General features: G+C 42.4%; 3 protein-coding genes and 1 pseudogene across 16 annotated transcripts in view; all 4 read left to right on the top strand.

The window, feature by feature from the left end:
• The first annotated feature begins 101 nt into the window (after positions 1–101).
• LOC149270456 (major heat shock 70 kDa protein Bc) lies at positions 102–2,475 on the top strand. The gene has a single exon (XM_089471582.1). It carries the CDS (start codon positions 369–371, stop codon positions 2,289–2,291), a length of 1,923 nt encoding a protein of 640 aa, XP_089327708.1. The 5' UTR covers positions 102–368; the 3' UTR covers positions 2,292–2,475.
• A 2,009-nt stretch (positions 2,476–4,484) lies between these two features.
• Positions 4,485–6,827, top strand: LOC149270455 (major heat shock 70 kDa protein Bc pseudogene; annotated as a pseudogene).
• Positions 6,828–8,551: 1,724 nt separating this feature from the next.
• On the top strand, positions 8,552–10,992 carry D1 (D1 chromosomal protein). Its single transcript, XM_018004920.2, has 4 exons — positions 8,552–8,741; positions 8,837–8,982; positions 9,106–9,721; positions 9,791–10,992. Exons 3-4 carry the CDS (start codon positions 9,280–9,282, stop codon positions 10,594–10,596), a joined length of 1,248 nt encoding a protein of 415 aa, XP_017860409.1. The 5' UTR covers positions 8,552–8,741; positions 8,837–8,982; positions 9,106–9,279; the 3' UTR covers positions 10,597–10,992.
• Positions 10,993–11,170: 178 nt separating this feature from the next.
• pum (pumilio) overlaps positions 11,171–12,681 on the top strand; it is a 203,453-nt gene continuing 201,942 nt past the window's right edge. For 4 of the 14 annotated variants that reach the window (XM_089476469.1, XM_089476467.1, XM_089476468.1 and 1 more), the window contains exon 1: positions 12,339–12,577. The gene's annotated coding sequence lies outside the window, so the exon portion shown is untranslated. Of the gene's footprint in view, positions 11,286–12,338; positions 12,578–12,681 lie in introns of those variants that run through there. The other 10 variants (XM_089476465.1, XM_089476463.1, XM_089476464.1 and 7 more) reach the window with 5 other exon arrangements.

Raw genomic sequence — 12,681 nt, 5'->3', positions numbered from 1 at the left:
CGAAAAAACAGGCGAGTCGATTCCGTCGAGTCGATTCGAGAGAGCGCGTCGAGAAATTTCGAACAGAGAGCGCCAGAGTATAAATACGGCTGAAGTTCGCTCTTTGGCTCAATTCAATTCAAGCAAGTGAACTGAAAACGTCGAAAGACAAAAGCGAAATACAAACAAGCGACTAGCTGAACAAGCTAAAATACAACTGAATAATTTGAAACCAAGTAAAGTCGAATTAATCTGAAAAGTTAAAGAAAGTTAAAAGAAAAGTAGAGTTATAAAAGTAAAAGAAAGAGAAAGAGGAAACCCATTTCCACAACAACTAGAAGTTGAACAGAAGAGAAGAGAAGGAGAACACAGAACACAAAACAAACAGAATGCCAGCTATTGGAATTGATTTGGGCACCACGTATTCCTGCGTGGGTGTCTATCAGCATGGCAAGGTGGAGATCATTGCAAATGATCAAGGCAACAGAACGACACCCAGCTATGTGGCTTTCACAGATTCGGAGCGTCTGATTGGTGACGCGGCCAAGAACCAGGTGGCGATGAACCCCAAGAACACAGTATTCGATGCGAAGCGTCTGATTGGTCGCAAGTACGACGATCCAAAAATAGCAGAGGACATCAAGCACTGGCCCTTTAAGGTAGTCAGCGAAGGTGGCAAGCCCAAGATTGGCGTCGAGTTTAAGGGAGAGCAGAAGCGCTTTGCACCCGAGGAGATCAGCTCAATGGTGCTATCGAAGATGAAGGAGACAGCCGAGGCGTATCTGGGCCAGACCGTCACAGACGCAGTCATCACAGTACCCGCCTACTTCAACGACTCGCAGCGCCAAGCCACCAAAGACGCAGGCCACATAGCCGGCCTCAACGTGCTGAGGATAATCAACGAGCCGACGGCGGCGGCACTGGCCTATGGCCTCGACAAGAATCTGAAAGGAGAGCGCAATGTGCTCATCTTCGATCTGGGTGGCGGCACCTTTGATGTATCCATTTTAACCATCGACGAGGGTTCGCTGTTCGAGGTGCGAGCTACGGCCGGTGACACACATTTGGGCGGCGAGGACTTCGACAACAGACTGGTCACCCATCTGGCGGAGGAGTTCAAGCGAAAGTACAAGAAGGATTTGCGCTCTAATCCTCGTGCTCTGCGTCGCCTGCGCACTGCGGCGGAGCGAGCCAAGCGCACGCTCTCGTCCAGCACGGAGGCGACAATTGAGGTGGATGCGTTGTTTGAGGGCCACGACTTCTACACAAAGGTGAGCCGAGCGAGATTCGAGGAGCTGTGCGCCGATCTGTTCCGCAACACACTGGCGCCAGTGGAGAAGGCACTGAACGATGCCAAAATGGACAAACAGCAGATCCACGACATTGTGCTCGTCGGCGGCTCGACGCGCATTCCAAAGGTGCAGAACTTGCTGCAACAGTTCTTCTGCGGCAAGAGCCTGAACCTTTCCATCAACCCCGACGAGGCGGTGGCCTACGGTGCAGCCGTCCAAGCAGCTATACTCAGTGGCGACCAGAGCGGCAAGATCCAGGACGTGCTGCTAGTGGACGTGGCTCCCCTTTCGCTGGGCATCGAGACGGCAGGCGGCGTCATGACCAAGCTGATTGAACGCAACACGCGCATCCCGTGCAAGCAGACGAAGACCTTTTCCACGTACTCGGACAACCAGCCAGGTGTCTCCATTCAGGTGTTCGAGGGCGAGCGTGCCCTTACGCGAGACAACAATGCTCTGGGCACCTTCGATTTGTCGGGCATTCCGCCAGCACCGCGCGGCGTGCCCCAGATCGAGGTCACCTTCGACATGGACGCCAATGGTATCCTGAACGTATCAGCCAAAGAGATGAGCACCGGCAAAGCCAAGAACATTACCATCAAGAACGACAAGGGCCGCCTCTCGCAGGCAGAGATCGATCGCATGGTAAACGAGGCCGAGCGCTACGCCGACGAGGATGAGAAGCAGCGCCAACGCATCTCGGCTCGCAATAGCCTCGAGAGTTACGTGTTCGGCGTCAAGCAGGCCGTGGAGCAGGCCACTCCCGACAAGCTCAGTGAGAGCGAGAAGTCTTCTGTACTCGAGAAGTGCGACGAGACGGTCAAGTGGCTGGACGCCAACACCACAGCCGACAAGGACGAGTACGAGTACAAACTGAAGGAACTTACGCAGCACTGTTCCCCAATTATGACCAAGATGCACCAACAAGGTCAGCCACAGAGCAACGCCAACTGTGGCCAGCAGGCGGGCGGCTTTGGTGGTGCCGGTTACAAAGGACCCACCGTGGAGGAGGTCGACTAAAGTCATTCCCAGCCATAGCTCTCCTATACTTGATATTAGTTTTTAGTTTAGCAGACTGATTAAGAATCTTCACCGATACATTTAGTTCTAGACCCGACGGATAATTTAAGTTAATTGTTAAACTATTTCTAAGTTAGAAACAAATTATAGAATAAACGAATTAATTTATTTTGAAAAAAAAAAATCTAATTATCTTTTAATTGGAGGGTGGGTAAACAGCTTTCAGCTGGAAATAATGCAAAGTGCGAGATGCCGTGAATTTGAACTCTGCAAGAGAGCTGATACGCCAATCTCTCTGATTCTTTATTGAACACATGTGAATACACTTGCAGAGATTCTGCTAACTATACAGTTAGCATCGACCGCGCTTGGGCTGCAATGAGGTCAATAATTTGATTTAGGACTAATTGACCCAATATCATCGAGGAATTTAATTTAATTTAACTTTAGAACAGAATAAACAGCTATCTATTCCATCTACTAATTATAAATATTAATGTACATAAGGTATTTAGCATATCAACACTTAGCCTTATCAAGAATATACATATGTACATATATTTTTGAGTTGCGTATTGATGTGTTTCGATTTCTGTTACTCTGGCTTTCCCATAGTCTGTCTTTCTGTCTGCCTAACGAAAGTAAGGCACGAAAAAGAACTACAGAGTATAATCTAAGTTGTCGTTGGTCACTTAAAGCTTGACTGCTACGATCTCTACCTGGCGCCGGGCTCAACATTTGAGCGCCACTAGTGTTTCGCGAAAGTCGTCCTATATAAAGGCAGCAGCTGCAGTGTTTCTTCAGTTGTCCCAGGCCTGTTGTTGTCATTGGACTGTTCTGATTAGGGCTGTCGAATTTTTTAAAATATCGCATTTTGAAAAAATAACAATATGATATTTGATACGCAACTTAAAAATATCGATATATCAATATTTTTCGATTTTAAATAAAATAAATCCGTCCTAAAAAAGAAGAACAATAAGAATAAGGATTTTTATTTAAATGATAAGGACCACTTAACTCCGATATTCGGTACTCAAAACTACCATAGTGCTTTTTTTATATACGATGCCATATCTAATGTGTTAGACACTTGATTTTATTACGTTAAGACACACACATTTGGCTGTTCCATTTTTAGTCAGAATAATTAGTTTTCACTATATTCAATTTTTGTACGTTCACTTATCACTTAAATATGTCAAAAATATCGCCAAAAATATTCCGATATAAATATATTTTGTATACAAAAAATATCGACATATTAATATTTTTATATATTTTCAACAAGCCCAAGATATCAACATTTGCAAAAGCTCAGGTCCATTTGAAATACGTCATTTGCAAATATAGGAGGAGGGGTTGAATTTTAGGTGGGTGGATTATATAATCAATCGTAATTTCATAAAATGCACATGTATCAAGCTCTAAAAATATAGCAGAAATAAATTATTATTATTATTATTATTTTTTTTTTTTTTCAAATTTGTTGCAAAAGAGACATGGTATCCTAAATTTATAGTTTATAAATTCTATTGTATTCGTCAAAAACTTGTATTTATTTATATTTAATTTAAATTTCGGTTGTGTTCAGAGGGCCATTCTGTACGACATGCCCAAGGTATATAAAGAGTACTGTAATAGCTCTATCAATTCAATCTCAGTGCATGGTGCACAACTTCACAAATGCATTTGTACATGTATGTATGTACATACATATGTATGTATTTGTTTGTACATATGTACATATTAATGTTTAATGGTCAGTGAACCTCATCTAGCATTAAGAGTGCACACGTGTTTCCCCGATTATGCTTCGATTTTGAAACGTGATGCCGAAAACAAGTCTGTCAAGTCAGCATTCGCTTATTCAAGTATGAAAATACTTAGAAGCACCAATGAATTTTCTAGAAATTGAAATGATAACCAATTGTTGCGGTAGGTCAAGCTATACACAAACAGCCGTTACTCTCAGCCCCTCCCTTGCCGAATTACAAGAACAAACAAGGCCTTCGAGAAAATTCCAACCACCCCTCTTTGTTAATGCGTTAGTGCTATCGCGCTCGCATTCGCACTCACTCGCAAACACAACGAGGGGAAATGACATTCGAGTCGATTCGAGAGAGCGCGTCGAGAAATTTCGAACAGAGAGCGCCAGAGTATAAATACGGCTGAAGTTCGCTCTTTGGCTCAATTCAATTCAAGCAAGTGAACTGAAAACGTCGAAAGACAAAAGCGAAATACAAACAAGCGACTAGCTGAACAAGCTAAAATACAACTGAATAATTTGAAACCAAGTAAAGTCGAATTAATCTGAAAAGTTAAAGAAAGTTTAAAGAAAAGTAGAGTTCTAAAAGTAAAAGAAACAGAAAGAGGAAATCCATTTCCACAACAACTAGAAGTTGAACAGAAGAGAAGAGAAGGAGAACACAGAACACAAAACAAACAGAATGCCAGCTATTGGAATTGATTTGGGCACCACGTATTCCTGCGTGGGTGTCTATCAGCATGGCAAGGTGGAGATCATTGCAAATGACCAAGGCAACAGAACGACGCCCAGCTATGTGGCTTTCACAGATTCGGAGCGTCTGATTGGTGACGCGGCCAAGAACCAGGTGGCGATGAACCCCAAGAACACAGTATTCGATGCGAAGCGTCTGATTGGTCGCAAGTACGACGATCCAAAAATAGCAGAGGACATCAAGCACTGGCCCTTTAAGGTAGTCAGCGAAGGTGGCAAGCCCAAGATTGGCGTCGAGTTTAAGGGAGAGCAGAAGCGCTTTGCACCCGAGGAGATCAGCTCAATGGTGCTATCGAAGATGAAGGAGACAGCCGAGGCGTATCTGGGCCAGACCGTCACAGACGCAGTCATCACAGTACCCGCCTACTTCAACGACTCGCAGCGCCAAGCCACCAAAGACGCAGGCCACATAGCCGGCCTCAACGTGCTGAGGATAATCAACGAGCCGACGGCGGCGGCACTGGCCTATGGCCTCGACAAGAATCTGAAAGGAGAGCGCAATGTGCTCATCTTCGATCTGGGTGGCGGCACCTTTGATGTATCCATTTTAACCATCGACGAGGGTTCGCTGTTCGAGGTGCGAGCTACGGCCGGTGACACACATTTGGGCGGCGAGGACTTCGACAACAGACTGGTCACCCATCTGGCGGAGGAGTTCAAGCGAAAGTACAAGAAGGATTTGCGCTCTAATCCTCGTGCTCTGCGTCGCCTGCGCACTGCGGCGGAGCGAGCCAAGCGCACGCTCTCGTCCAGCACGGAGGCGACAATTGAGGTGGATGCGTTGTTTGAGGGCCACGACTTCTACACAAAGGTGAGCCGAGCGAGATTCGAGGAGCTGTGCGCCGATCTGTTCCGCAACACACTGGCGCCAGTGGAGAAGGCACTGAACGATGCCAAAATGGACAAACAGCAGATCCACGACATTGTGCTCGTCGGCGGCTCGACGCGCATTCCAAAGGTGCAGAACTTGCTGCAACAGTTCTTCTGCGGCAAGAGCCTGAACCTTTCCATCAACCCCGACGAGGCGGTGGCCTACGGTGCAGCCGTCCAAGCAGCTATACTCAGTGGCGACCAGAGCGGCAAGATCCAGGACGTGCTGCTAGTGGACGTGGCTCCCCTTTCGCTGGGCATCGAGACGGCAGGCGGCGTCATGACCAAGCTGATTGAACGCAACACGCGCATCCCGTGCAAGCAGACGAAGACCTTTTCCACGTACTCGGACAACCAGCCAGGTGTCTCCATTCAGGTGTTCGAGGGCGAGCGTGCCCTTACGCGAGACAACAATGCTCTGGGCACCTTCGATTTATCGGGCATTCCGCCAGCACCGCGCGGCGTGCCCCAGATCGAGGTCACCTTCGACATGGACGCCAATGGTATCCTGAACGTATCAGCCAAAGAGATGAGCACCGGCAAAGCCAAGAACATTACCATCAAGAACGACAAGGGCCGCCTCTCGCAGGCAGAGATCGATCGCATGGTAAACGAGGCCGAGCGCTACGCCGACGAGGATGAGAAGCAGCGCCAACGCATCTCGGCTCGCAATAGCCTCGAGAGTTACGTGTTCGGCGTCAAGCAGGCCGTGGAGCAGGCCACTCCCGACAAGCTCAGTGAGAGCGAGAAGTCTTCTGTACTCGAGAAGTGCGACGAGACGGTCAAGTGGCTGGACGCCAACACCACAGCCGACAAGGACGAGTACGAGTACAAACTGAAGGAACTTACGCAGCACTGTTCCCCAATTATGACCAAGATGCACCAACAAGGTCAGCCACAGAGCAACAACGCCAACTGTGGCCAGCAGGCGGGCGGCTTTGGTGGTGCCGGTTACAAAGGACCCACCGTGGAGGAGGTCGACTAAAGTCATTCCCAGCCATAGCTCTCCTATACTTGATATTAGTTTTTAGTTTAGCAGACTGATTAAGAATCTTCACCGATACATTTAGTTCTAGACCCGTCGGATAATTTAAGTTAATTGTTAAACTATTTCTAAGTTAGAAACAAATTATAGAATAAACAAATTTATTTATTTTGAAAAAAAAAAAAAATCTAATTGTCTTTTAATTACTTGGAGGGTGGGTAAACAGCTTTCAGCTGGAAATAATGCAAAATGCTAGGTGCCGTAAGTTCATTGAACTTGAAGTTGACTATGTGCGATGAAATAAGAGGTGGAAAGTGTGTAAATACAGGTACATTCATATGTACAACTTAACATACATATATACATACATATGTTTGCATATTTTTACCAACACCAAATTTCTACGATCTGCCCATAGGCAGTACAAAGGTTATTCCTTTTCCGAAAAGAATAAAGGATTTTGGGTTACTGTGTATGAGCGTTGCATATACCTACATACATATGTATATTCTTATGCTCATATGTATATGGGAATTTTTCCAGAAACATCTACATACATCCTTTTTGTAGCGTGTCAACATTTTGTTTTATCACTAACCAATGGTTTTATGGTATTATATTGAAAGCTCACCACCTAAAGTTCTTAACAGATGTCAGAAAAACTATTTTTTATTTTTTTGTAAATAGTAAATTTTCCGTACTTGATTAGCACGAAAATTGGAGAATTTTCAAGAGCATTCCATATTCATAATTACAAAAAGCTAGGGCCTCGCACGCTAGAAATTTCTGGAGAAATACCTGCAATGCCCATATGTAAATATGTACATACATACATATGTACATACATATGTATTTACATATGTTTATTGATACTGCCCTATTTTCCATACATATTGGTAACAAAACATTTCTAAAATGAATATTTGTTAATACCAATTACATAAATGTCACGAACACACATACATACATACATATTCTGAACGTTTCATGGATAATGTCGAACTATAAATCTTATTCAACAATTATGTTCCCATAGTAAAGCCCATACACAGCATGGCAGAGCGTATGCCTATGCGTGAATATACGTAATATACATATACAAGCGCATATACATATGTATTTACATATGTAGATATGTATGCATACATTTCTTTGTGCATAGCTTGTTGGCTATATACCACTAGTGTGGTTAGTGTATATACATACATATGTACATGTATTTATGTACCGTTCACGTATGTACATATATGCATATGACCATACGTATGTAAAGAAGCGTACAATTATTTTAATGTCGGATCTATATAATAAATTTATTTATTAAATTAAATTCAGATAGAATTTTTTTTTTTTTAACTATACATATGTTCTTACGAAATATAGTATGTCTAAAATTTATATTATCTAAAATATAATATGTTGAATATATTACATTATAATACAACTATGTATATAATATGTATGTATATTATATTACAATATATTATGTTCAAATATTTTGTTCCATTTCTTATGACTTAATTAAATACAAACATGTGTTTGTATATGGTAGATAAATCTGGGGTGATTTTCAAAATTTCGCATTTTTATTATTTTTTATATTTGATTTGTATATATGTATAAGATAAAACATACAAATGGTGAAAACCGTAGAACTGACTTGTAACCACGGATACACATTTGTTTGTTCCAATGTATTTAAAAAATGAAAGCGCGGTCTGTTTTTACAATCGATAGCCCAGACAAACCAGTTAGCAGTGCCAACTGCGATTAATCTCGAATTTTACCGGCCGGCATGAAAATAAAATTTATTCTGCGTTGCTTTGCTTACGTTATGTACTAAAAGCTGTGGAGAATTTTACATTCCAAATTTTACATCAGTAAATTTAGTGGGAGCCACGCACTTAAATTTATTTAAAAAAAAAAAACTTTTTTTTACCATTTCAATCAATCTATCGATAGTACGTGCATCGACGCTGCGACGAAAACGTAGAGACAGCGAGCAGAAAAAAGACGCCGAAGCCAATTTTCAGTTTTCGGAGGGATTTAGTAGTGTACTTGCCGTTTGCAAAAAGTAATTAATTCTCCTGTCAAAATATAGTGAAAACTTTTAACTAATTTGAATATATATTTTTCGTTATTTAATATCTCTTTTCGATTTTCTCGCAGCGCAAATTTGCTGTTTGAGCATATAAAAATACGAAGGCGAGTGCACAGAAGAACGAAGAACGTAGAGATAGTGAGCAGAAAAAAGACGCCGACGCCGATTTTCATTTTTCGGAGGGATTTATTAACGTGCCTGCCATTTGCAAAATGTAATTACATTTCCCAGTGCTCAATATATAAAAAAAAAATATTTATTAATAATTCATTGAAAAAATTTACACTATCATATCAATTATATTTCTAACAATATATATTTTTGTATTTTGACACAGAGTAAATTTGCAAAGCGAGCATACAAAATAAGAAGGCGAATGCAAAGAACAACGTATAAAGAAAAAACAATTTGTTTGAAAAATAAACAGAGTCCATTGCAGTCAAATCGAAAGCGCAAATAATAATAATAAAAATAAAAAAAGCAAAATAACAATCATATTAAATAATTAAAAATGGAGGAAGTTGCAGTGGTCAAAAAGCGCGGACGCCCGGCAAAGGGAACTTCGGGCGGTGCAGCTCCAGCAGCGGGCATTCCTGCCGACAGCAACATTCCAGTAATACCCAAAAAGCGCGGCCGTCCGCCGAAGGTCAAGGGTGGGCGTGGCAGGCCGCCAAAGCTGTCCGCTGCGGCCGCGAACAGTGACGACGAGGATCTGGATCACGATGAGTTGGGCGATGCCAACGGCGAATTGCTACAGCCATTAAAGAGCAAGGGTCGCGGTCGTCCGCGCAAGGTCCCGGTGCAGGCACAAGAAAACAGTGGTAACGATGACGATGATATGGACTCGTCGGCTGATGAGAAGCCACCAGCAAAGCAACAAAAGTCGCCATCATCGGCCAAGCGCCGCAAGCTGGGACGACCCCGCAAGCACCAACCCAGCGAGGACGAGGATGGTAATTATACAAATGCCTGAATATATCTTCATATATGTATACAAATGCATTTCACTCGTCTGTCCGCAGAATTCGATGATGATGACGATGAGCGTCGCCCCGTTGGTCGTCCTACAAGTAGCTCAATCAATTTGAATATTGTGCGCACTGGACGAGGTCAAGGACGCCCCAGGAAGAATAAGTCGGATGCGGCTGTAAAGCTATCATCACCAGCCGGTGAATCGAATGGCGATGAAGCATCTACAGTGCCCCGGAAGCGTGGACGTCCATCGCTGGCTAATAAGCCAGCTCCGTATGTGCCATCAGGACGGCCACGTGGACGCCCAAAAGCAAACCAATCGCCCGTTAAGGCTGTAGACGACGATGATGACGATGATGACCACCAGGCACAGAATGTATCGGATGATGCTGAATCTGTGGAGCCAGAGGAGTCGACGGCGGCAGTGTCAACCACGCCAAAGAAGCGAGGACGACCCGCATTGGCGGGAAACAACAAAAGCGGATCGGGCACCAAGCCACGTGGAAGACCCAAGAAATCGCCAAACAATCAACCAGATGGTGACGATGATCTAGATTCGGCTGGCGATGTCGGGGAGGGATCCAATGGCAAGGTACCCAAGAAGCGTGGACGCAAGCCACAAGGAGCAGCAGACGACAGTGGCGATCCTGATGAGGACAATGAGGACAGCAGTGCCGGTGGCGGATTAAATGATAATGCCGGAGATGAGGATTCCGATGAGCCGAGGAAGCAGTCAAACCAGAGCGAATCGAAATCCAAACGCAAAGAAGTAAATTCATCAGAGAATGGCGATGGAGACAATGCGAATGATTCCGTTGAGTGTGTCTCCGACGAAGCATCATGGAATAATGCTTAATTTTAATAGTATTTAGGCAACAACAACAGCAACAGCACATTGATTATTGGGACGCGACAAATTAATGAAGTGACTACTACAGAAGCAAATTCCAATCATACACCATACCCCTTAACTGGAGTGCACTAGGCAGTAATTCCGTACGACACGTCCCAATTTTCCCGACAACAAAACCAGAAAAAAGGAGAAAAAAACAAAAACCAGCGAGAACATACAATATGTTTTTATTTTATGTTAAATTCACCCCCCCCCCCCCCCTCCTCCATTTCCTTATATATAATTCTGAAAAAAATGTTTCATCATATTCCATTTTACTATATATAATTGGATTAATTTTGGCTTAAAACTACATAATAGAAATACATTAAATATCATTGTAGCAACATGTGAAAACAAGTGCAGATCATTAATTTTATTAAAAATAAATAAATAGAATAAAATTGCGAATGAACTTGCAATTTGTAATTCCCGGTTGTTGTAACTACCGCCATGACGATAGTCTCGAGTATATCGAATATGTTTTATGTAAAATAGTGGTGCTGTTAACAGCAAATGTTTGCCACAGTTATCGCATTGTAGATGTCGATAATGCATGTTGTATCGACAACAAAATTTTAGTCATTGTAAATCGTCTGTAAGAACAGCGTGCTTGTAATACATGCATATGTACATTTTTCAAATAAGCTAAGGTGAATAATATTTAATCGTACGACAAGCGTAAATATATACTAGAATGATATTTACATAACTAGAAGACGCATTGTTGCAATTGTTCATGTGCAAATTGAGAATGTTCTAACTGCCTGTGCGTGCGTGCGGCTTCCTAATATGTTTTGCGTAAATTTGCGGTCAGTTGAGATACAAAATGCTAAAAGAGATAAATTGAAATGAATATGCTAATTGCAGGCGATAATGATGCGCAACGCTTATTTTGCATCATTGTAACACAAGTAACGGCAGCAGTAAAACGCCGCAAATTTGATAAAAAAAAAAAAATGCCGCTAACGAAAACAAAACAAATACACAGGCAAACTGCGGCTGCAGCGATTTGTGTGGGTGTGTGTGTGAGTGTGCTCTGGACTTGCAACTAATGAATTTGTAGCGGTCACTAAAATCGATCTAGATAAATGTTTGTTTTATGCAAACATGATTTATTGAAACTATAAAAATAGTCAAAGCATAACAAATCTAATTATTTTGCAAACAGAAGTATTTAATTGCACGTGTGTGATATTTAGTTTGCCTATAATTGTTAATAATGCACAGGCTGGGCACCTGTGCCTCTTCCTGAAATGGAAAGCTCTGTTATTCTTCTTTCACAACATTTTGTGTTAGTTTTTATTGATAAATTTAGATTTAATTGAATAATTGCAAGTTTGCGAACTTGTGGCAACTCTGTTCGAATGAGCCCTTGCATGTGAGCAGCTGTTCCATCGATGTTGTAGTTGTTTCACTTCGGTTCTGTTTATCGGAAAAAGTAAGTACGCGCGAGAGTAAATTGCTTTAACAAAGCGACTTAGCGAGATCCAAAAGTAAGAAACATAATAATTTTTTGAATTCGCTGTAAAATATAATAGCGGTAAGAAATTGTATTTTCCGGCTGTTAATTGTTTTTATTATTCTATTTGCTGTTTGACATTTCCCACATCAACCAAATTTGGTCACACTATTTTCCGGCACATGCTCTCTCTTAGCGTGCTCTCTCTCTTTCTGTTTCTATGAATTTGGTCTCTCTGAGCGCAATCTCCTGCTGGTTTTGTGTGTTTTCGACGCTGGCGCTGTGTCTTTGCATTCGCATTCGCTTTATTATCGTTCTCGCGACGACGACAACGTCGAAGAATTCTTAGCCGTATTCTTCTTCATCCTGTGTAAATAATTGTAATTTAAATATTTTAAATTAAACACAAAAACCACGCAAAACTAATAAAATAAGCAATCTGAGGGCATTTCGCGCGTGTTTACCAAGTCATTAAGTGTATGTGTAAGTGCCGAAAAATTATAGAAATATTCAATTCTATACATATCCAATTTTTAGTTTCGAGACACTTTTGCTTCCCTGCCTCTTTTTTTACATTGTCATCGTCG

Source organism: Drosophila arizonae, chromosome 2 (genome assembly GCF_054131065.1).
Source record: "Drosophila arizonae isolate 15081-1271.41 chromosome 2, UAZ_ARI_1.0, whole genome shotgun sequence".
Taxonomy (NCBI): Eukaryota; Metazoa; Arthropoda; class Insecta; order Diptera; family Drosophilidae; genus Drosophila; species Drosophila arizonae.
Note: the sequence above shows the minus strand (reverse complement) of the source record. Positions and strands in the feature narration are given on the sequence as shown.

Excerpts from the sequence above, each read along its gene's own strand:
- LOC149270456 (XM_089471582.1), top strand. The coding sequence starts at position 369 with ATGCCAGCTATTGGAATTGATTTGGGCACCACGTATTCCTGCGTGGGT.
- D1 (XM_018004920.2), top strand. The coding sequence starts at position 9,280 with ATGGAGGAAGTTGCAGTGGTCAAAAAGCGCGGACGCCCGGCAAAGGGA. Across the intron at positions 9,722-9,790 it reads ACCCAGCGAGGACGAGGATG|AATTCGATGATGATGACGAT; the intron begins GTAATTATACAA and ends GTCTGTCCGCAG.